General features: G+C 42.7%; 1 protein-coding gene across 3 annotated transcripts in view; it reads right to left on the bottom strand.

Moving 5' to 3' along the window:
• KIFAP3 (kinesin associated protein 3) overlaps positions 1 to 25618 on the bottom strand; it is an 811853-nt gene that overhangs the window by 107686 nt on the left and 678549 nt on the right. For all 3 annotated transcript variants that reach the window (XM_077276224.1, XM_077276225.1, XM_077276226.1), the window contains one exon: positions 20337 to 20462. In XM_077276224.1, the coding sequence (XP_077132339.1) occupies positions 20337 to 20462 (126 nt within the window). The remainder of the gene's footprint in view (positions 1 to 20336; positions 20463 to 25618) is intronic.

Raw genomic sequence — 25618 nt, 5'->3', positions numbered from 1 at the left:
CCACCCGGAACAACCAAATAAATAAATAATTAGGACAATTATAAATATAAATATAGGTGGCACACTTAATTCATTAAACGCATCTCTATTGCAAATATCCCACAATGAAGCAGGCTTATACATAAAAACCTTTCCTCTCCACTGCTCGCAATGAGACTCTAGTGAAAAAGTGCATAGTGCCAAAAGGTGCCATAATATAATATCAAAGTCCGGATGTAAACAAGTACAGATACTTACAGAATTAGTGTCACGGTGGCGGTACCCTCAAAAACCCCGACAGCGCCGTTTCGCCGTTGTGGCTTCCTCGATAGGGGGCATATGTGCTGTTAGCTAAACTGACCGCTGTTAAATACGCTGGGCACAGCTGATTCAAGCGTCGGCATTACCGGTAATGCATTGCGCATGCGCCGGTCCCTGGAGTTCCTCCTTTGTGAAAAAGGACTTCCTGCTCTTCGCATCTGGCACGCAAGTGTAAGGACGCTATGCGTTACCATGGTGAGCGAGGCAGGAAGTCACGAGGAAACTCCTGATCTGCGCATGCGCTAACCGGACACCGAGACAGAAAAAAGCCGATATAGATGTATTTAAGAAAGATATGGGCAAATGAACAATTGCCACAGCTACAAAAACTGGGGATTTATAAGTGAAAAAAGGATATGTTTAAGGGCCTGTTAATCCGGAATAAACAAAACAAAAATGTACTACAAAAATACATGAAAGTGTAACTTTAAATTATATAAATAGTGAAACCATATATGTGAACCCCACTAGAAGTATAGTAAATAAATCCATAAAACAATTATATAACCATTATAACTTATACAGTACAATAAATGCACGATACAACACACAATAATAATTTTTCTTATATAATATCACATAAGCATAAATAACATCATACATATAATAATACAAAGAATACCTATAAATAATAATAATATTATACCGATACAATTTGTGTTGTGAAGTGACTTACACATATATATACTAACATAATGCCCAAAACAAAAATATCCAGAAGAAATACTTCCCCATAATTGCATGAAATCCACTACCCATACATAAATAGCCCCATACAGTAACTACTCCCTAATAAATTTTATTATATTAAAAAACAACATACACTACATAATAAAATAGTCCGTTAACGAAAGAATCTGTAAACAGGACCCAATAATGTTCCGAAGATGTACAGGACAAACGAAGTAGAACTACTTGAAGAGCCGTTTCTAATAAAACAAACAATGAAAAAGTTAAAACCAACAAACACACAGAATTAAAAACAGAATAAATGCGTGGAGAATTATTGAACAATTACAAAAATGCAGAAAAACCCATGGTTTCATTAAGGCCCTGTGGAACCATAGTGCCCAACAAATAAATCCAGCGGCTCTCTTTCTGGGCCAAAATTCTACCCAGATTACCGCCTCTAAAGCCCAAATTTACCTGATCTATGGCTTGAATCTTAAGATCACTTGGATCACAATTGTGATGTGATCTAAAGTGTCGTGGCAGGGTCTTTAGTAAACTTACATCTTCTACAGTACGGGCCTTCTCAATGTCCCTTATATGCTCTCTAGATCTAATTTTCAACTCTCTAGTCGTCATCCCTATATATATTTTATATATATCAGGCGTGGGTAATTTGTGTGAAATTATATGTAAAGTAATTGATCATTACTTGCAGCCACTAGTACAGGGTTTGCCTTCATACATCAAAGATACCACCATGATGCTTCAAAGATTAGACTCCTTACATTTAGAGGAAGGTGCAATTTTAGTTACAGCTGATGTGGAAGCGTTATATTCCTCTATTAGGCACACTGATGGTTTGGTTGCAGTAGCACATTATCTATATGAAAGTAATCTGGACCCGCCACTTATTGAGCTGATTCTGACATTACTGAAATTTGTTTTGGAGCACAAAGTATTTACCTTCAATAATGAGATTTATTTGCAGCAACAAGGTACTGCGATGGGGGCCACTTGTGCCCCCTCGTATGCCAATTTATTTATGGGGTACTGGGAAAGGATGATATTCCAGCTGGATGTGGTTCTGGGTGTTGATGCAATACATGGATGGAGTCGTTACATAGACGACATCCTGTTCATATGGGAAGGCTCCATTGATAATTTGTTGTCTTTGATGAGTGAATTAAATCAAAACAATTTAAATATCAAATTGACTTTTAATTTTGGAAAAAAAGTTGATTTTTTGGATTTGAGTATAGAGGCACTTTCGGATGGTAAAATCGTTACAAGTTTTTAGAAAACCAACGGCAACGAATACTTTATTAGATGCCTCTTCTGCCCATCATGGATCTACAATTAAAAGTATTCCCATTGGTCAATTTATGAGGATCAAAAGAATCTGTACCCTTGATATGGAATATAAAGAACAGGCATCGGATTTGGCCCATAGGTTTGCTGATAGGGGATACAGCAAAAGACAAATAAAAAATGGGTTCAGGATCACAGAAAGGTCTACGAGAAATGAGTTACTTTATGGTAATAGGAAGAAAAGTAAAGGTGCGAATCATGTTCGGTTTATCACAGGCTATAACAAACAATGGTCAGATTTGGTAAGTATTATGCGGAAGCATTGGGGAATATTGCAATTAGACCCCATTTTGAGAAAATTGCTGCCTAATAATCCATTGATGACAGCAAGACGATCAAGGAATTTAAAAGACCTTTTAGTGCGTAGTCACTACTCTGCAGCTCCATTGAAGCAATTGAATGTGGAGTTGCATGGTTTCTTCCCGTGTAATTCTTGCAAAGCTTGTAGGAATCACTTTAAAAGTAAAACTTTTAAGAACTGGGATGGATCTAGGACATTTGATATACGCACAATACTTACATGTTCTTCGAAAGGGGTCGTTTATCATGCTCGTTGTCCCTGTGGCAAAATATATATAGGGATGACGACTAGAGAGTTGAAAATTAGATCTAGAGAGCATATAAGGGACATTGAGAAGGCCCGTACTGTAGAAGATGTAAGTTTACTAAAGACCCTGCCACGACACTTTAGATCACATCACAATTGTGATCCAAGTGATCTTAAGATTCAAGCCATAGATCAGGTAAATTTGGGCTTTAGAGGCGGTAATCTGGGTAGAATTTTGGCCCAGAAAGAGAGCCGCTGGATTTATTTGTTGGGCACTATGGTTCCACAGGGCCTTAATGAAACCATGGGTTTTTCTGCATTTTTGTAATTGTTCAATAATTCTCCACGCATTTATTCTGTTTTTAATTCTGTGTGTTTGTTGGTTTTAACTTTTTCATTGTTTGTTTTATTAGAAACGGCTCTTCAAGTAGTTCTACTTCGTTTGTCCTGTACATCTTCGGAACATTATTGGGTCCTGTTTACAGATTCTTTCGTTAACGGACTATTTTATTATGTAGTGTATGTTGTTTTTTAATATAATAAAATTTATTAGGGAGTAGTTACTGTATGGGGCTATTTATGTATGGGTAGTGGATTTCATGCAATTATGGGGAAGTATTTCTTCTGGATATTTTTGTTTTGGGCATTATGTTAGTATATATATGTGTAAGTCACTTCACAACACAAATTGTATCGGTATAATATTATTATTATTTATAGGTATTCTTTGTATTATTATATATATGATGTTATTTATGCTTATGTGATATTATATAAGAAAAATTATTATTGTGCGTTGTATCGTGCATTTATTGTACTGTATAAGTTATAATGGTTATATAATTGTTTTATGGATTTATTTACTATACTTCTAGTGGGGTTCACATATATTATATGGTTTCACTATTTATATAATTTAAAGTTACACTTTCATGTATTTTTGTAGTACATTTTTGTTTTGTTTATTCCGGATTAACAGGCCCTTAAACATATCCTTTTTTCACTTATAAATCCCCAGTTTTTGTAGCTGTGGCAATTGTTCATTTGCCCATATCTTTCTTAAATACATCTATATCGGCTTTTTTCTGTCTCGGTGTCCGGTTAGCGCATGCGCAGATCAGGAGTTTCCTCGTGACTTCCTGCCTCGCTCACCATGGTAACGCATAGCGTCCTTACACTTGCGTGCCAGATGCGAAGAGCAGGAAGTCCTTTTTCACAAAGGAGGAACTCCAGGGACCGGCGCATGCGCAATGCATTACCGGTAATGCCGACGCTTGAATCAGCTGTGCCCAGCGTATTTAACAGCGGTCAGTTTAGCTAACAGCACATATGCCCCCTATCGAGGAAGCCACAACGGCGAAACGGCGCTGTCGGGGTTTTTGAGGGTACCACCACCGTGACACTAATTCTGTAAGTATCTGTACTTGTTTACATCCGGACTTTGATATTATATTATGGCACCTTTTGGCACTATGCACTTTTTCACTAGAGTCTCATTGCGAGCAGTGGAGAGGAAAGGTTTTTATGTATAAGCCTGCTTCATTGTGGGATATTTGCAATAGAGATGCGTTTAATGGATTAAGTGTGCCACCTATATTTATATTTATAATTGTCCTAATTATTTATTTGGTTGTTCCGGGTGGTTGTGTTACCCTCATTTACTGATGATTGTCCCTTGTATGTATATTTTAAATATTTATATAATAAATATATTATTTTATCACGTTATTTTTTGTTCCTCTCATTTTCCTCTTTATCATGTATTTGGGGGATTTTGATTAGCCAGATAATGTCAATGTCTTAAAATACTCTATACAGCCATTTATTTTTCAGTTTAAAAGGAAGAAATCATGTGTGACTTCGGGAGGGTAGTAAATGGGTGCGGTCGTGGACTCATTAAAAGAGCATTACCGGTAAGTAATACAGCTTTTTGCACTTCACCACGACAGTACCCACATGCGAGATTTTCAGAGAACCGTCACCTGGGTGGGATTAGTGTGCTAAGGACAGCTCTACCAAAAGCCAAGTTAGAAGATGTAGATAGATCGAGTCTACAATGGTTGTAAAAGGTGGAAGGTGCTGACCAAGTTGCGGCCTTACATATTAAATCAATTGGCACGTCTGCTTTCTCCGCCCAGGAGGATGTCATGGCCCACACAGAATGCGCTTTTAATCCCTCCTGAGGAACTTCGCCTCTTGACGAATAAGCCAAGCAGATAGCTTCTCTGATAAGGTAGCTTTAGTGACCCCACGGTCTTTCCTGTGGCCCTGAAAGGACACAAACAGAGCCCTACTCTGCCTCCAGGCCTGAGATCTTTCTATATAGGTCAAGATAGTAACATAGTAACATAGTTATTAAGGTTGAAGGAAGACTTTAAGTCCATCTAGTTCAACCCATAGCCTAACCTAACGTGCCCTAACATGTTGATCCAGAGGAAGGCAAAAAAAAACCCTTGTGGCAAAGAGTAAGCTCCACCTTGGGGAAAAAAATTATTTCCCGACTCCACATACGACAATCAGACTAGTTCCCTGGATCAATGCCCTATCAAGGAATCTAGTATATATACCCTGTAACATTATACTTTTCCAGAAAGGAATCCAGTCCCCTCTTATATTTAAGTAATGAATCACTCATTACAACTTCATATGGCAGAGAGTTCCATAGTCTCACTGCTCTTACAGTAAAGAATCCGCGTCTGTTATTATGCTTAAACCTTTTTTCCTCCAGACGTAGAGGATGCCCCCTTGTCCCTGTCTCAGGTCTATGATTAAAAAGATCATCAGAAAGGACTTTGTACTGTCCCCTCATTTATACATTAAAATTAGATCACCCCTTAGCCTTCGTTTTCCAAACTAAATAGCCCCAAGTGTAACAACCTATCTTGGTATTGCAGACCCCCCAGTCCTCTAATAACCTTGGTCGCTCTTCTCTGCACCCGCTCTAGTTCAGCTATGTCTTTCTTATACAACGGAGACCAGAACTGTACATAGTATTCTAAGTGTGGTCGAACTACAGACTTGTATAGAGGTAAAATTATGTTCTCCTCATGAGCATCTGTGCCTCTTTGAATGCATCCCATTATTTTATTTGCCTTTGTAGCAGTTGCCTGACACTGGCCACTGAATATGAGTTTGTCATCCACCCATACACCCAGGTCTTTTTCATTGACGGTTTTGCCCAGAGTTTTAGAATTAAGCACATAGTTATACATCTTATTACTTCTACCCAAGTGCATGACCTTACATTTATCCCCATTAAAGGTCATTTGCCATTTATCAGCCCAAGCTTCTAGTTTACATAAATCATCCTGTAATATAAAATTGTCCTCCTCTGTATTGATTACCCTGCAGAGTTTAGTGTCATCTGCAAATATTGCAATTCTGCTCTGAATGCCCCCTACAAGGTCATTAATAAATATGTTAAGAAGAAGAGGGCCCAATACTGACCCCTGTGGTACCCCACTGCTAACCGCGACCCAGTCCGAGTGTGCTCCATTAATAACCACCCTTTGTTTCCTATCCCTGAGCCAGCTCTTAACCCACTTACACATATTTTCCCCTATCCCCATTATTCTCATTTTATGTATCAACCTTTCGTGTGGCACCGTATCAAAAGCTTTTGAAAAGTCTATATACACTATGTCCATTGGGCTCCCTTGGTCCAGTCCGGAACTTACCTCTTCATAGAAGCTGATCAGATTATTCTGACATGAATGGTCAAAAGATGGCTCTTTTAACATCTAACGTATGGAACTTATGTTCCTCTGGAGTTATTAGAGTATCAAAGAAGGAAGGAAGAAATATTTATTGTGACCTATGATAGCAGGATACCACTTTGGGAAGGTATGAGGGGTGTGGTTTAAGGATTACCTGATCTTGAAATACTAACACGAAGGGTGGGTCTATGGAGAGAGTCTGGATATCACTGACCCTTCTAGCCGATGTTAAAGCTACCAATAGAGCTACCTTATATGTCAAGATATTTAAGGGAATAGAATCTAGCGGTTCAAATGGGGAATTAGTTAAGGCATCAAGGACTACGCTCACATGCCCTAATGAATCTTGCGACCCATCTGTCTCCTGCTATATTGAACCCATACAGGGCCCCTAAGGCTGAAACCTGTACTTTTAAGATGTTTACTGATAACCCCAGTTCTCGACCTTTCTGTAAAAATTCTAGGATGGCCAAGATTGGAGCCTATCTAGTGAAAGGTTCCGTATGAAAATTTAAGAATTTTTTCCACACTCTGTTATATATTAACATACTAGATTTTTTCCTACTTAATAACAGAGTGTTTGCAAGGTTCTCAGAGAAGCCTCTTGAACTTGATAGCTGCCTCTCAAATTCCACGCCGTCAAGTGTAGTCCTTTAACCTGAGGGTGGAAGAATGTTCGTTGAGATAGCAGTTTTGGGTCTGATGGAAGAATCCAAGGGTCGCATAGTGACATGGCTCGGAGACAAGAGAACCACGGTCTCTTCGGCCAAAAGGGTGCGATAAGGATCACCCTTGCTTTTTCCCTCCTGATCTTCCTGAGCACCAGAGGAATTAGCGTCATCGGAGGAAAGGCATATGCTAGATCGAACTTCCAGGGATACTGAAGTGAGTCCAACATGTCCGGATGGTCTATTTTGTTCAGGGAAGCAAACATTTGTACTTGTCTGTTCTCTCTGGTGGCGAACAAATCTATTTGTGGAGTACCCCATAATTTTACTATCTTTTTGACTATATGATTGTTGAGTCCACTCACCCTGGCGTAGCATGTTTCGACTGAGAAAGTCTGCTTTTGTGTTCTCTATTCCTTTGATATGAAGGGCTGTTAGGGATCAAATATGGGCTTCTGCTAATTGAAAAATATCTGTTGCTACGGACACTATATTTTCTGATCATGTACCCCCTTGACGGTTCACGTATGCCACTGTAGTGGAATTGTCCGACAAGATTGTTACATGTCTTCCCTGAATCTGTGGAAGAAAATGATTTAAAGCATAGTCAACCGCTTTTAACTGTTTCCAATTAGAAGAATAGAGTGACTCTGCAGGATTCCAGAGATCTTATGCTAAATTATCCCCCATATGGGCACCCCATCCCACGGGGCTTGCGTCAGTGGTGATTATTCTGGAAGGCACTATTATCCAGGGTACTCCTCTGGAAAGCTGGTCTATATCTAACCACCAGGCCAGGGATTCTACTACATTTTGGGAATTTCCAGATAACCCTATGAGATTTCCTGAACATATAAAATTTCATGTTGTAGGGGACTAATATGATATTGGGCCCATGGAACTGCTGGAATACACAAGGTTAGGGATCCAAGTAAAGACATAGCCTCCCTTAGTGACATCTTAGGATTTTTCCTTGCTAGTGTCATCTTCGATATTATAGTCAATTTCTTTGACTCTGGAAGGAAACACCTCTGACTTACGGAGTCTAGATGCAGTCCTAGGAAGGATTGGAAGGTTTCTGGAACCAATCTGGATTTTTTTAAATTGATGATCCATTCTAGCTTCTGCAGGGATGAAATTGAATTAGATAGACTGCTCTCACACTGAGAGACAGATCTTCCCACTACTATCTAGGTAGGGTACAATTAACGTATTCTGTTGGCGCAGGTAAGCCATCACCGATAGCATTACTTTTGTGAATACACGAGGAGCCATTGAAAGACCAAAGGGCATTGCTGCATATTTGAAGTGAAGAATCTGTCCTGCCAGGTTGACTGCCAATCTCAGGTACCGTTGGTGCTTCCTGCGTATGGGGAGATGGTAATAGGCGTCTTTTAAGTCTATTCCCACTATCACACATCTAGGCAATAAAAGTTTGAAAGTAGAACCAATGGATTCCATTTTAAAGGTATGGTTATATAAAAAGGAATTTAATTTTTTGAGATTAATAAAGGTTCAGAATGAGCCGTCAGGTTTGGTGATTAGAAATAAAGGGGAATAAAACCCCCCTTCCTTCCTGATCTTTGGGAACCTCTATCAGAACTTTTTTTTAGATAGTAAGGACAGGATCTCTAATTCAAGAACCTTTTGTTGTTCCAGCATCCTAAGAGATGTTACTATAAATGAATCCCGAGGAGTTTGTTCAAATTTTAATTTTAATCCAAACTCTATGATGTCAAGGATCCACTGGCTTTATGTTATAAGTTTCCATTTTTGTAAAAAAAATTGTAGCCTACCACCAACTTGAGGACTAGCGGTATTTGTTACGCCTTGCCCCAAAGGATCCACTAAACAATGCACCTTTTTGTTATGTATCCTTTGCCTCCCAACGATCTCTTTGGGTTTCAAATGTTTTATTCCTGATAAAGGGTTGTCTTCTACAGGCTCTCCTGTAGGAAGGAAGAGATTGATTAGGGAATCCTTTCTTTCTCTCCCCCGCCTTGATCAGAAGGTCATCCAACGTCTTTCCAAAAAGGAACTCACCCTGGCACGGGATTGCACAAAGTTTTACTTTTGTCTGTGTGTCCCCTTTCCAGCTCTTTAACCAGAGTGCTTGCCGGGCTGTGTTCACCAAACCGGCTGACCTGGCTGCTAAACGTAGGGAGTCTGCTGATGCATCCGCTAGAAATGCTACAGCTTCCTTAATAAGAGGGATTGTCGGCAGAATTTTATCTCTGGGTATTTTGCCTCTTATCTGTTCCTCCAACTCATCCACCCAAATTAGTAATGACCTTGCAGTACATGTACTAGAAATAGCAGGTTTGAATGCCCCCGTGTTGGCCTCCCATGATCTTTTTAACATGTTTTCTGCCTTATGATCTAGAGGATCCGGTAAAACCCCTGAATCTTCCACTGGCAGTACAGATTGTTTTGATGTGGATGCTACCGTGGCATCCACCTTGGGAACCTTAGACCAGGAACTTAGCTCCTCATCACTAAAAGGGTAGCGTCTCTTAGAGGATGGTGGTAAAAATCCTTGTAGGTTCTGCTTATCCCATTACTTTTTAATCATTTCTTTTATAGTTGAGATCACCGGAAAGGTTCTAAGTTTTTTCTGGGCCGACCCGGCAAACATTATGTCCTGTACAGACTACGATCCTTTTGTATCAGGGCATCCCATCGTATTCCTGATGGATTTAACTAAATTATCTATGCTACCATCAAGGAGGCAAAGACAACCTCCATTTTTAGACGAACATGATTGGGATCTTGAAGTGTCAGAAGTTTTTCCTGCGCATCACCTGAATCTGAGCTGGCCAATGGTGAAAGGGATCTACTCGGAAAGCGTGTACTTGCACCACTGGTCTGCCCCAAAGCCTGTATTTCTTCCCGAATTATGGCTCTTACGTCCATTGGTGTCATTACCCTTTCTTCCCGTAAGGTTAGACTGATGCAGTCGGGGCTTAATCTTTTAATATATGAATCCAAGAGGAGCTGCGTGCATAGGGAACATTCTTTATGTTTGGACTTGTGTGTCCGTTTCTTAGTCTAAAAGAAGAGGGGAACATAAGAGAAATTAATCAGCATATAGGAAGAGGATTTTAACACTCACTCAAGTGAAGCTGAAAGGTACCGATTCTGGAGGTGCAGACACCCGGGTCTAAGGTAGTTCATCCTTTCTACCCTGCTGTCTGCTTGTGGATCGCTGTTCTCTAGGGCGACCACTGCTATTTGCGCTGCCGCTTTTAGCGATTCCCTCCTTGCTTGGAGGACGCTGCGCTGCCATGGGTAGGTGCGCTTCAGTAGCCGGTGAAGCCATGTTACACATACCGGCTCCGCTGGGCGCTGCCATTTTTAAATTTGGCGCCACATTTCCTGCCTCCCCAGAAGTGCTCCGGCTACTTCCGGGTCATACGCGCCGCTCTCCTCACCTCGCGGCAGCCGCTGCAAGTTTTAAAAAGCCGGCCGGCCGCTGCAGCGCGCGCGTCCTCATGGAACCGGGCGCCCCACCCCGGACCATGGATCGGTGGACAGACGAGGGGGAAGGCTGCAAAAGCAGGGGCTCAACCCATCACTGCATCTAGTACCGCAGCCCCTGCTGTTCCCTTGGACACCACACAGGCGGATGCTTTTGGCCCAGGAATCCTCTTCACTGCAGGTATTCTGGGATTCCTATAGGAACAGGAAACCTAAACTGAGGAGGAGAGGGGGACCGCCTCCTTTTATTCTGTAGGTTTCCTGTTCCTATGGGCTGATCCCCTCTCTCATGTGGGTGCTGTCGTGGCGAAGAGTAAAAAAATGGGTTTTATCCTGGATGGTACCAAAATCTGATGGTCCAGGCTGAAAACCACAGGAGAATAAGCTGCTGTGAGCACAGCCTCAGTGACAAGTTACATAGTTACATAGTTCTTAAGGTTGAAGACTTTAAGTCCATCTAGTTCAACCCATAGCCTAACCTAACATGTCCTAACATGTTGATCCAGAGGATGGCAAAAAAAACCCATGTGGCAAAGAGTAAGCTCCACATTGGGGAAAAAAATTCCTTCCCGACTCCACATACGGCAGTCAGACTAGTTCCCTGGATCAACGCCCTATCAAGGAATCTAGTGTATATACCCTGTAACATTATACTTTTCAAGAAAGGCATCCAGTCCCCTCTTAAATTTAAGTAATGAATCACTCATTACAACATCATACGGCAGAGAGGTCCATAGTCTCACTGCTCTTACAGTAAAGAATCCGCGTCTGTTATTATGCTTAAACCTTCTTTCCTCCAGACGTAGAGGATGCCCCCTTGTCCCTGTCTCAGGTCTATGATTGAAAAGATCATCAGAAAGGTCTTTGTACTGTCCCCTCATATATTTATACATTAAAATAAGATCATCCCTTAGTCTTCATTTTTCCAAACTAAACAGACCCAAGTGTAATAACCTATCTTGGTATTGCAGACTCCCCAGTCCTCTAATAACCTTGGCCGCTCTTCTCTGCACCCACTCTAGTTCAGCTATGTCTTTCTTATACACCGGAGACCAGAACTGTGCACAGTATTCTAAGTGTGGTCGAACTAGTGACTTGTATAGAGGTAAAATTATGTTCTCCTCATGAGCATCTATGCCTCTTTTAATACATCCCATTATTTTATTTGCCTTTGTAGCAGCTGCCTGACACAGGCCACTGAATATGAGTTTGTCATCCACCCATACACCCAGGTCTTTTTCATTGACGGTTTTGCCCAGAGTTTTAGAATTAAGCACATAGTTATACATCTTATTACTTCTACCCAAGTGCATGACCTTACATTTATCCCCATTAAAGCTCATTTGCAATTTATCAGCCCAAGCTTATAGTTTACATAAATCATCCTGTAATATAAAATTGTCCTCCTCTGTATTGATTACCCTGCAGAGTTTAGTGTCATCTGCAAATATTGAAATTCTACTCTGAATGCCCCCTACAAGGTCATTAATAAATATGTTAAAAAGAAGAGGGCCCAATACTGACCCCTGTGGTACCCCACTGCTAACCGCGACCCAGTCCGAGTGTGCTCCATTAATAACCACCCTTTGTTTCCTATCCCTGAGCCAGCTCTCAACCCACTTACACATATTTTCCCCTATCCCCATTATTCTCATTTTATGTATCAACCTTTTGTGTGGCACCGTATCAAAAGCTTTTGAAAAGTCCATATACACTACATCTACTGGGTTCCCTTGGTCCAGACCGGAACTTACCTCTTCATAGAAGCTGATCAAATTAGTCTGACATGAACGTTCCCTAGAAAACCCGTGCGGATACTGGGTCATGAGGTTATTCCTCTTCAGATACCCCAAGTGGTGATGTCATGGAGATTACTGCAGGTCACTGAGGATGGGTTCCTAGCCTGGCCTATGAACTGTGGTAACCTTAGTGAGATCACTGCTTCAACAGTGAGAAAAAAATGTCGCAGTGAAGCATTGAGCTCAGTGAGTTCACCACAGCGCTGAGCTCATTGGTGAACTGCGGAGAACTCACTGAGCTCAGCGCTGCACAGTGAGACTTTTTCTCGCGGTGCGAGTTGTGATCTCACTGAGGTCACTGCAGTTCATTGGCTATGCTGGAAATGCAGCCTCAGTAACCTCTGGTAAACTTGATGACATCACTGCTAGTTACTGCTGCTGCGCTCGCAGCTTCTCATTCTACTGTGGTCTTCAGCCTGGATGGTCGCGTATTGGCACCTGTAACAACTCTGCTGGCATCACGGCATGGCCTCGCATTTCTCACACTATCTTACCCACTGCTCCAGGTCATGATGTGGTTTCTGTTTCTTGCCAGCTCCATGTTCTGTGTCTCTGCATGCTTCATAGTTCTGTGTATAGAGGGGCGGCGCCTGAACTCTCTGGTTCTTATAGGAATCAGGTGCATCTGTCCAATCTGTTCCTGACCAATTGCCAGGAGACCTCCAGTATTTAGTTCAGCTCCACCCAGTGTTCTGGGCCTGTGCAATGTGTTAGCTCAGTTAGTGTCTTGCTTCTGAGTTTGCCTGGCCTTTCTCTGAGTTACTCCCTCTCTGGAGGATTCTCTGTGTTATTTCCTTGGTCTTGTTGTCTGCCCACCAGGAGGCAGTATATCCTGGTCCCAGTGTCTTTGTCCTTGTGTCTTGTTCCATTGCCTTGTCTGTACTTAGTCTTACCTCGGTCTCCTAGTCTTTGGCTTCCTTCCCTGTTGTCTTTCCTTGTATTCTCAGTCTGCTTTCACTCCGCACTCTTGCAGCTCTGCCTGCTCTGAACCTTTGTTACTTTACCACTGCTCCTCACTTCTGCGTTTCTGCTCCTTTGTACTCAGCTTATCTTCTGCTGTTGCAGTTATCCCTTGCTGCAGCTTCTCTCCACATTCTTTGTGGCTCTGCTCAGCTTTGCTGCAGAGACCCCTCCTGCAGCACCTCTCCGCTCCTTGCGGTTCTACCTGGCTCCGCTCCTTGCGGTTCTACCTGGCTCCGCTCCTTGCGGTTCTACCTGGCTCCGCTCCTTGCGGTTCTACCTGGCTCCGCTCCTTGCGGTTCTACCTGGCTCCGCTCCTTGCGGTTCTACCTGGCTCCGCTCCTTGCGGTTCTACCTGGCTCCGCTCCTTGCGGTTCTACCTGGCTCCGCTCCTTGCGGTTCTACCTGGCTCCGCTCCTTGCGGTTCTACTTCTCCTGCACTTGACTCCGCCGCCAGCTCTTGGCTCCGCCTCCTGCCTGTCTGCACTTGGCTCCGCCGCCAGCTCTTGGCTCCGCCTCCTGCCTGTCTGCACTTGGCTCCGCCGCCAGCTCTTGGCTCCGCCTCCTGCCTGTCTGCACTTGGCTCCGCCTCCAGCTCTTGGCTCCGCCTCCTGCGATTTTGCACTTGGCTCCGCCTCCTGCTCTTGGCTCCGCCTCCTGCATTTCTGTTCTTGGCTCTAGCTCCTGTGCTTTCGCTCTGCATCCGCTCTTGCGGTCTTTATCTACTTATTCCTAGGTCCTCGTGTCTGAACAGGTTCTTACCCGTTCTACATACCTGCCTGCAGACCGGTCCCTACCGGTTCTTCCAGTGTACCAGTCTTGCCCGCCTGCCTACCAGAGAGCCAGCCGTGCCCGCCTGCCTGTGTTCCTGTTGTACCCGTCTGCCTGCCTATGTGCCAGCCGTGCCCGCTTGCTTGTCTATGTCCCGTTCCCCGGTGGGATCAGCAGCCACAACCAGACTCCACCCTGGAGTGGTACCTGGTAGCTTCCTATTGCACAAGTCTGACCTCACCATCAGAGGCTCCAGCGAACACCTAGGAAGCTACTTAGTTACGCCCCTTCCAGGGAGGTTTGGTCTGTGGTCCAGTGGGGCCACTCCCCCGCACGCCCGCGCCAACCAGTCTGGGCGCGAGCATGACAGCACCATCCAGGTTGAAAACCATTTATCGCATAGATGGATGGACATGGATTACGGAATGAGACAGAGCGCCGGACAGGTGAGGGATATGGTTGCCTATTTATTTATTTTACACAAGACCGATGCATCATTGGAATGGTGAGTATAACTATGTTTGTCCTTTTTAAATAAAAAAAGTGAAAATGTGTACCTTTTTATTTCAAATAAAGGACTTTACTCTTGCTGTGTGTTTATTTACAATATGACTATAGGATTCGTAATGGAGAGGTGTCTTAATGATTTATTTAAATAATTAAAAGAAAAACATGGGGACCCCTCTATTCTTGATATCCAGCCATGATGAAGCTGATAGCTGAGGGTTGCAGCCTGCAGCTGTCAGTTTTGCCTGGCTGGTTATCAAAAATATAGGGAAACACCAGTTTTTAATTACTTTATTTATAGTGCAGGCGCTGGCTGATGAATACTACCATCAGCCGGCGTCTGCGGTCACCGTTATCAGCAACAGCAGGCATATACTGATGGGAGTAGTACTCCTATCACATGATGCCTCTGTGACCGGAGGTAAACTTTATACCTCTGATCACAGCTGCGAGCTCATCTGACCAGCATGGGAGCCGCAGATCTTTGACTGGTGGTAATAATCTTACCACTGATCAGAGCTGCCAGAGTTTCTCGCGCTGTCATACAGATGACAGAGCGAGGAACACTCAGTGTTTGGGGTACCGAACCCGAACAGTAAGGGTATGTGCACACATTGCAGATTTGCCTGCAGAATTTTCTGCACAGAATCTGCATCTCTTGCCAGAAAACGGATAAAAATCTGCGGGGATTTGATGCGGATTTGTATGCGTTTTTGTAAGCTAAATAAAGATCTATTAATGAACAAAAAAAAAGAATTGTGATGCCATTTCTTGTCCAACCTCTTCATTTACATACTCCATTGAAGAATAATGTTTACACACACAGAAAGATAGAAAGATAATAGATATGCAGATAGATATATAGATAATAGATAGATCTATAGATTCTATAGATAGATCTGTAGATCTATCAATCTATTATCTATCTATAGATATATCTATCGATCTAGTTACAGATATAGCTATCCATCTATCTATAGATAGATCTATCTATCTATAGATAGATAGATATATCTATAGATAGATAGATAATACCAAGCCCGATGTTTAGTAATAAACATAATAAAATGTTACATAAAGAATTAAATAAAGACACACACAAAATCTGAGTTAGGCCGTGGTCACACTTGCGAGAAACTCGCACCTCAATACTCGACACTGCCGCCGGCACTCGGGACCGGAGAGTTCAGCTGCATAGAAATACATGCAGCCGCACGCTCCAGCCCCGAGTGCTGGCGGCAGTAACGGGTTTTGATGCGAGAGACTAGTGTAAGTTTATCACAAGTGTGACCCCGGCATTAAACGCAATATCTATTAAATTTATTAAAAAATTTAAAATAAAGGGGGGGGGGGGGGACTCCCGCACAATTTTCTGCACCAAAGAGGGAAAGCCAGCGATTAGGGTCTGATGTTTGTAGCTTAGGAAGGGTTTAATACCCATGGATCTTCCCAAGCTATGAATATTAGTCCGCAGCTATATATTTAGCCTTTACTGGCTATTAAAAAAGGCTATGCAGACAGCTGCGGGCAGATATTCATAGCTTAGTAAGGGACCATGGTTATTGGCCTCCCCCAGCTACAAACACCAGCTCACAGCCGCCCCAGAAATGGCGCATCTGCAAGATGAGCCAATTCCAGCACTTAGCCTCTCTCTTCCCACTGCTCTGTAGTGGTGGCATATGGGGTAATAGAGGGTTAATGTCATCCTTTGAATTTTTAGGTGACATCAAGCCAGCTTAGTAATAGAGAAGAGTCAATAAGACACCTATCCATAACTAATCCTATAGTTGTTAATATGTTAAATGAACACACACACATGCAGAGTAAAGTATTTTAATGAAATAAAACACCACACAGTTTTGACATCTTTATTTTTCTGTCAATCCATGTAATGTCCTCGATGGCCTGCAAAAAAAGAAAAAAATAATAAACCAACACAAATACTCCCTGGTCCGACACAGTCAATTTAATAACAACTGTCCCACGACGTTCTCCCCTATAGAGCTGTCACATCAGGAGATGTGACAGCTCTATAGGCCTCCAGTGACACACTGACAGGAGACAATGGCTCCTGACAGTATGAACTATACTATACTCTCAGCGGTGGAGGGATACAGTGCGGAAGGATACCTCCTGCCATTGTATCCCGCAGCCCCTGGAGAATGGTCGCATCTGCCGATGTGACATCTCTCCAAGGGAGATCGTCGTGGGACACTCTTTATTAAATGGATTACATCGGATCAGGGAGTATACTGTTTGTTTATTATTTTAAAATTTTTTACAGGTGATCGAGGACTTCGGGGATTAGCTGTATGGTATGTATTGTATGTCTATATGTATGTGTTTTTGTTTTATTTAACACTTGAACACAGTAGCCGGATGATGGGACTACTACTGTCCCATCATGAGGCTACCTGTCACTGTAGCAGGCATAGCCGGACGATGCCTGCTGACACACAGACCTGCATGCACGCACGCACACACACAGACACACACACATACAGCCCCGCACACTGCACACTAACGCACACAAACACAGACACACACAGCCCGGCACACACACACAGATACACACAAACACATGCACACAACCCCACACATCTTCTCCGCACACACAGTCTCAGCCCACACACACATTATCCGCCCACACACTATTCCTCCTGCCGATCTGCAGTGTTTCTCGCAGGCACATCCGCAGATCTTTTATAAACCTGCGGTCTGTTTTGCTGCGGCTTTCGCCATGTCTTTGTTCATAATCTGACGCGCGTAGATTATGAACAAAGACATGGCGAAACGCGCGTAGAGGCGGCAGGTCGGGGTCTCTTCACTCTCCAGATTATGTAGGTATTAGCCCATACAACTATAGTATTTATTCTCATTTTGCACAAGAGGCACTTTAAATCCAATAGGCTGTATTGTATTACTAATTTCCACCTCACCACCTCACATGAGAATGCACTTTGCTGCTATGGGGACTTTAAGTTTACAATAGATTCTGTTTATATTTGCACTTTATCATTATGCTGCTTTTGGGAGCCTGTGTGCATATTACACTGTTTTTTCTCATATGATCTTCTTATGTTCATTTGCACTTTGCCTTCATTTTGTTACTATAATATTGATTTTTTTTTTTATTTTATATCTGATGAAATTGAATTTTTGATTGTTGGCTATACCTTCATGCTATTACCCCATACATTATCCTGCTTTTTCTTGGAAGTGTTACTTTTGTTGTTAATTTGTTCAATAGTGTTACTATTTTTTTTTAAAAATAAGTGCTTTCATAAATTAAACTTTATATGGTTCAATATACACGTTTACCCTCTCATTTGGTTTAATACCTTGAGTAGGGCCTTTTTGGTGATAATGTTATAATTGAGATATTACCTATACTTAATATTGTGACATCCTTCTGTTGGAAACCTCTTGTTTAATAATATCCCACGAAGGTCTGGAGTTGGAATGATGATCAAAATCAAAGTGGAAAATGAAGTTACAGGCTCAAGACAAGGAAATGATATTCAGTAGTGTGTGTGTGGCCTCCACGTACCTGTATGACCTCGCTACAACACCTGGGCGTGCTCCTGATGAGGAGGCAGATGGTCTCGTGAGGATCTCCTCCCAGACCTGGACTAAAACATCCGCCAACTCCTGGACAGTCTGTGGTGCAACGTGATGTTGGTGGATGGTGCGAGACATGATGTCCCAGATGTGTTCAATCGGATTCAGGTCAGGGGAACGGGCAGGCCAGTCCATAGCTTCAATGCCTTCATCTTGCAGGAACTGCTGACACACTCCAGCCACATGAGGTCTGGCATTGTCCTGCATTAGGAGAAACCCAGGGCCAACCGCACCAGCATATGGTCTCACAAGGGGTCTGAGGATCTCATCTCGGTACCTAATGGCAGTCAGGCTCCCTCTGGCGAGCACATAGAGGGTTGTGCGGCCCTCCAAAGAAATGCCACCCCACACCATTACTGACCCACTGCCAAACCGGTCATGTGGAAGGATGTTGCAGGCAGCAGATCGCTCTCCACGGCATCTCCAGACTCTGTCACATCTGTCTCATGTGCTCAGTGTGAACCTGCTTTCATCTGTGAAGAGCACAGGGTGCCAGTGGTGAATTTGCCAATCCTGGTGTTCTGTGGCAAATGCAAAGCATCCTGCACGGTGTTGGGCAGTGAGCACAACCCCCATCTGTGGACGTCGGGCACTCAGACGATCTTCATGGAGTCAGTTTCTAAGGCATCTTTCACACTTCCGTCTTTTAGAATCAGTTACAATCCGTCAAAGTGTTGAAAAGACGGATCCTGTGCAGATTGTAAAAAACAGATCCACTGGATCCTGCTTTTTGACGGATCCGTCGATGCAGCAGTGGCAGGAAAAATGGGTTAAATTAAAGGAATAGAAATCCTTCCAGGCATGCTCAGTGTAAAAAAGCAGAATCTGTTGCTGGATTCCGTCATTTGACGGACAGCAACGGATCCTGCGCCCATAGGCTTCCATTCTAGCCAACGACGGACGCCGCGGGATCCGTCGCTGTACGTTTTTTCGATGCAGACAAAAAACGTTACATTAAATGTTTTTTCCAGACAACGGTCCGCCAAAACACGACGGATCCGTTGTATGACGGATGCGACGTTTGGCCATCCGTCGCTAATACAAGTCTATGGGAAAAAAACGGATCCTGCGGGCACATTTGCAGGATCCGTTTTTTTCCCAAAATGACGCATTGCAACGTATCTGAAAAGACAGAAGTGTGAAAGAGGCCTAACCGTTTGTGCAGACACATGCACATTTGTGGCCTGCTGGAGGTCATTTTGCAGGGCTCTGGCAGTGCTCCTTCTGTTCCTACTTGCACAAAGGTTAAGGAAGCGGTCCTGCTACTGGGTTGTTGCCCTCCTACGGCCCCCTCCACGTCTCCTGGTGTACTGGCCTGTCTCCTGGTAGTGCCTCCAGCCTCTGGACACTACGCTGAAAGACACAGCAAACCTTCTTGCCACAGCTCGCATTGATGAGCCATCCTGGATGAGCTGCACTACATGAGTCACTTGTGTGGGTTGTAGAGTCCGTCTCATGCTACCACGAGTGTGAAAGCACAACATTCAAAAGTGACCAAAACATCAGCCAGAAAGCATTGATACTGAGATGTGGTCTGTGGTCCCCATCTGCAGAACCACTCCTTTATTGAGTGTGTCTTGATAATTGCCAATAATTTCCATCTGTTGTCTATTCCATTTGCACAACAGCATGTGAAATTGATTATCAATCAGTGTTGCTTCCTAAGTGGACAGTTTGATTTCACAGAATCTTGATTTACTTCAAGTTATATTCTGTTGTCTAAGTGTTCCCTTTATTTTTTTGAGCAGTGTATACACAGTATATATATATATATATGTTTGTTTTTTGTATATACATATACTGTGTCTTCTAGTTAGTTTACACTAAATATAACATTTTAGAAATGAAAAAAATAATATTAGATAATGTTTATACTGTTAGCCACAGCTATTTATCATTCTCTTCTTTCACACAGTATGAGACAACGTACCATTCAGTAGTTCAATAAGTGCTGGAATAATTCCAGATTTTGCCAACAATACGGCACAGGAATCATCCATTGACACTGTTCCAATCATTATAACCACTTCCAAGACAAGGTCATCTTCAGCGAACCCTAATACAAGAGATATAGAAAAAAAAATATGTGAAGCAAGTAATTTTGGCATTCCCTTGTACTAATAAATTAATTACAATTCTACGTATATCACCAAAGAATAGAAAATATTTCACATCTATAGTACAAATCTTCATATAACAAAACTGCCAAAGAGCCCCTTAAAAAAATTGTGAGGAAAGAATGGTTGTAGATGACGAGAAAAAAGCTAATATATTAAACACCTTCTTCTCCACGTTATTTAAGGTGGAAAATGAAATGCTAGGTGAAATGCCAGGAGACAAAGAAAACCCTATATTAAGGGTCACCAATCTAACCCAAGAAGAGATGCGAAACCGGCTAAATAAGATTAAAATACCATATATACTCGAGTATAAGCCGACCCGAGTATAAGCCGACCTCCCTAATTTTGCCACAAAAAACTGGGAAAACTTATTGACTCGAGTATAAGCCTAGGGTGGAAAATGCAGCAGCTACCGGTGAATTTCAAAAATAAAAATAGACGCTCCATACCATTCATTATGGCCCCATAGCTGTGCCATATAGTGCTCTGCACCATTCATTATTGCCCCACAGCTGTACCATAGAAAGCTGTGCCATATAGTGCTCTGCACCGTTCATTATTGCCCCATAGCTGTGCCATATAGTGCTCTGCACCGTTCAGAATTGCCCCATAGCTGTGCCATATAGTGCTCTGCACCGTTCATAATTGTCCCATAGCTGTGCCATATAGTGCTCTGCACCGTTCATAATTGCCCCATAGCTGTGCCATATAGTGCTCTGCACCGTTCAGAATTGCCCCATAGCTGTGCCATATAGTGCTCTGCACCGTTCATTATTGCCCCATAGCTGTGCCATATAGTGCTCTGCACCGTTCAGAATTGCCCCATAGCTGTGCCATATAGTGCTCTGCACCGTTCAGAATTGCCCCATAGCTGTGCCATATAGTGCTCTGCACCGTTCATTATTGCCCCCATAGCTGTGCCATATAGTGCTCTGCACCGTTCAGAATTGCCCCATAGCTGTGCCATATAGTGCTCTGCACCGTTCATAATTGCCCCATAGATGTGCCATAGAAAGCTGTGCTGCTGCTGCAATAAAAATAATAAAAGACATACTCACCTCTCTTGCTTGCAGCTCCTCAGCGTCCCGTCCCGGCGTCTCTCCGCACTGACTGATCAGGCAGAGGGCGGCGCACACACTATATGCGTCATCGCGCCCTCTGACCTGCACAGTCAGTGCGGAGAGACGCCGGGAAGATGGAGCGGCGCCCGGCGTGTGGAACGCGGACAGGTGAATATGACATACTTACCTGCTCCCGGCGTCCCGCTCCTTCCCCCGGACAGCTGGTCTTCGGTGCCGCAGCCTCTTCCTCTGTCAGCGGTCACCGGCACCGCTGATTAGAGAAATGAATAGGCGGCTCCGCCCCTATGGGAGTGGAGTCCATATTCATTTCTCTAATGAGCGGTCCCACGTGACCGCTGACAGAGGAAGAGCTGCGGCACCCGGAGACCGTGGGACGGGCAGGGGGAGCGCCAGGAGCTCCGGAAGCAGGTAAGTATGCCTCAGCGCCCTCTCCCCCTCACCCGCCGACCGTGACTCGAGTATAAGCCGAGAGGGGCACTTTCAGCCCAAAAATTTGGGCTGAAAATCTCGGCTTATACTCGAGTATATACAGTAGATACATCTCTGGGTCCGAATGGCATACACCTACGAGTACTAAGTAATGTAATAGACAAGCCATTATTTCTTATATTTAGGGACTCTATAGCGAAGGGTCTGTTCCACAGGACTGGCACATAGCAAATGTGGTACCAATATTCAAAAAAGGGCTCTAAAAGTGAACCTGGAAATTATAGGCAAGTAAGTCTAACCTCTATTGTTGGTAAAATATTTGAAGGGTTTCTGAGGGATTTTATTCTGGTTTATCTCAATGAGAATAACTGTTTAACTTCATATCAGCATGGGTTTATGAGGAATTGTTCCTGTCAACCCAATCTAATCAGTTTTTATCAAGAGGTAAGCTATAGACTGAACCAAGGTGAGTCATTGGACGTGGTATATCTTGATTTTGCCAAAGCGTTTGATACAAGAGGTTGGTACACAGAATGAGAATGCTGGCTCTGGGGGAAAATGTGTGTAAATGGGTAAGTAATTGGCTTAGTGATAGAAAGCCAAGGGTGGTCATAAATGGTATATTCTCTAACTGGGTCGCTGTGACAACTGGAGTACTGTAGGGGTCGGTGTTTGGACCTATTCTCTTCAACATATTTATGAACGATCTGGTAGAAGGTTTACACAGTACAATATTGATATTTGCAGATGATACAAAACTATGTAGCAGTCAATACAAGAGAAGATAGTATTCGGCTACAGATGGATCTGAATAAGTTGGAAACTTGGGCCAAAAGGTGACAGATGCGGTTTAACAATGATAAATGTAAGGTTATACACATGGGAAGAAAGAATAAATATCACCATTACACACTGAAAGGGAAACCACTGGGTAAATCTGACACGGAGAAGGACCTGGGGATCCAAATTAATGATAAACTTACCTGGAGCAGCCAGTGCCAGGCAGTGGCTGCCAAGGCAAACAGGATCATAGGGTGCATTAAAAGAGGTCTGGATACACATGATGAGAGCATTATACTACCTCTAGATTAACAAAATTAGGATTATTTAGTCTAGAAAAAAGATGACTTAGGGGTGATCTAATAACCATGTATAAGTATATAAGGGGTCAATACTAATATCTCTCCGAGGTTCTGTTTATACCAAAGAAGAGAAGTAGGAGAGAAGGTTTTTACACCAACACAGAAGAGGATTCTTTACTGTTAGGGCAGTGAGAATCTGGAATTCCTTGCCTGAGGAGGTGGTGATGGCAAACTCAGTTATTAGGTTCTTTAGAAGGACACGATCTGGGGATTTATTCTGACGGAATACAGGCTGAACTGGATGGACAAATGTCTTTTTTCGGCCTTGCTAACTATGTTACTATGTGACCTTTTTGTGCTCTTGTAAAAATGAGCAACAGGGTTATTCAGCAGAAAATGAAAAGCCAAGTTGGAGAATGACTTCTGTCTAATGTAATTTATTCTCAATTTCAATGAATAATTATTAACTGATGAATGTATAATTTAACTGCTTCATGACCACCAATGGTAGATATAAGTCGGCGCTAGCTGGCTTTGTGCAGCGCCGACGTTTGTCTACGGTTGGTGGTCTCGCAGCGCTCAGGACCCCCAGGGTCCTTGCAAGCGCTGCAATTCCTGTGCAGAGCTGTTGCTCTGCCAGGTGACATCATCGGGACCTGATTAGCTCAGGTCCCAATGATGTTATCCCTTTGCTATCTTCTAGATGCGGCGATCCGGGCATTTAGAAGATAGCAGCTGGAGAACCCTGCTATACACCCCTGCTATACTCAGGATCACATCACAGGGGATCCTGCGTTGCCATGGCAGCTGGAAGTCACGTGATGACTTCCAGCTACGGTGGCTTGTTAGGCTCAGCTTGCTGCTTAGTCTAACAAGCGATCTTCCTCTGCAACACTGTAAGAGACCAGTGATCAAACAAATAAAAATTGTTGTCCCATACAGCGACTAAATAAAAAAGTTAAAAAAATTTGCAAAAAAAAATGTTTTAAAACTATTAAAAAAAAAAAAAAAAAAAATCGCAAAATAAATAAATAAAAAAAGAAAATAATTAAACCAATAAACACACACATATATATATATATATATATATATATATACATATACATTGTAGAAATAAATAAAAGTACACGTATTTGGTATCACCGCGTCCAGAATGAGCCAACCAATAAATCAGTCACACTTGTTCACTCCTTCAGTGCACAACGTAAAAAAAAAAAAAAAAAAAACGGAGCAAAAACCTTTGCTTTTCCATCATGCCGCCAAACAAAAAGTTATATCAAAATAGAAATGGTACCGCTGAAACGTCATCTTGTCCTGCAAAAAACAAGCCGCAACACAGCTCCAACAGTGGAAAAATAAAAAAGTTATAGCTTTCAAAATAAAGCGATGCAAAAACAATTTTTTCTTTATAAAAGTTTTTATTGTGAAAAAGCGGCAAAACGTAAAAAAAATAAATATAAATGTGGCATCGCTGTAATTGTACTGACCCAAAGAATAAAGCGGCTTTATTAATTTTACTACACACAGAACGTCAATTAAAAAAAAAAAAAACAATTCCAGAATTCCTGGTGTTTGATCATTCTGTCTCCCAAAAATCAGAATATGTCATGTGCCCGAAAATGGTACCAATAAAAACGTCAGCTCGTCCCACAAAAAACAAGACCTCACATGATTCTATGGGCCAAAATATGGAAAAATTATAGCTCTCAAAATGTGGTGATGGAAAAACTAGTTTTCACAATAAAAAGAGTATTTTAGTGTGTGACAGCAGCCACTCATAAAAATCCGATATACAATTGGTATCGCTGTAATCGTACCGACCCGAAGAATAAAGTCGCCTAATCACTTCTAGCGCAGAAGGAACGACATAAAAATTAAATAAAACCAATTCTTCACATGCTGTTGATTTTTTCACTCTGCCTCCCAAAGATTGCAGTAAGGTTCGGTGCACATTTATCCAGCACACTGCGCTGAGTGCTTACACCGGAGTTTCTGTGTAAATCTCTGAAATAAGTGATTCAGACGGTATTTTTGGCTGACGATTCCCCATACTGAGGCAGATGGAGGCAATGTGGAAGCCACAAGACCTGTAATCCGGCAATGTCCGTCTTTTTAGTCCTACATAGAAGCGCAGTCAGCCAGTTTTGTGCACCTCTGAATAGAAGGACACCGCTGAATAAAGGCCAGAGAGAGTCCAGAGTAACTCTGCTGCCTCATCATAGTGAAAGGATCGGGGGTTTCATCTGTCACGTCATTCAGAGATTTAGATAGAAACCCCAAAGTAAGTGTTCAGCGTAGAGCGCCGGATAACTGTGATCCCAAAGGTTATGTAAAATGTTCCCAATAAAAGCCTCCATTCAATCCACAAAAAAAGCAAGACCCCACTCAGGTCCGTCATCTGTTAACGGAAATATAGGGGACTTCCATGTTACTGCTTGTACAAAGGCTCTGGAAAAGCTTTATGGCTACTCACCCCTCTAAAAGAAATTCTGCACTCCC

Source organism: Ranitomeya variabilis, chromosome 8 (genome assembly GCF_051348905.1).
Source record: "Ranitomeya variabilis isolate aRanVar5 chromosome 8, aRanVar5.hap1, whole genome shotgun sequence".
NCBI lineage: Eukaryota > Metazoa > Chordata > Amphibia > Anura > Dendrobatidae > Ranitomeya > Ranitomeya variabilis.
This window is presented reverse-complemented; position numbering and strand designations above follow the sequence as displayed.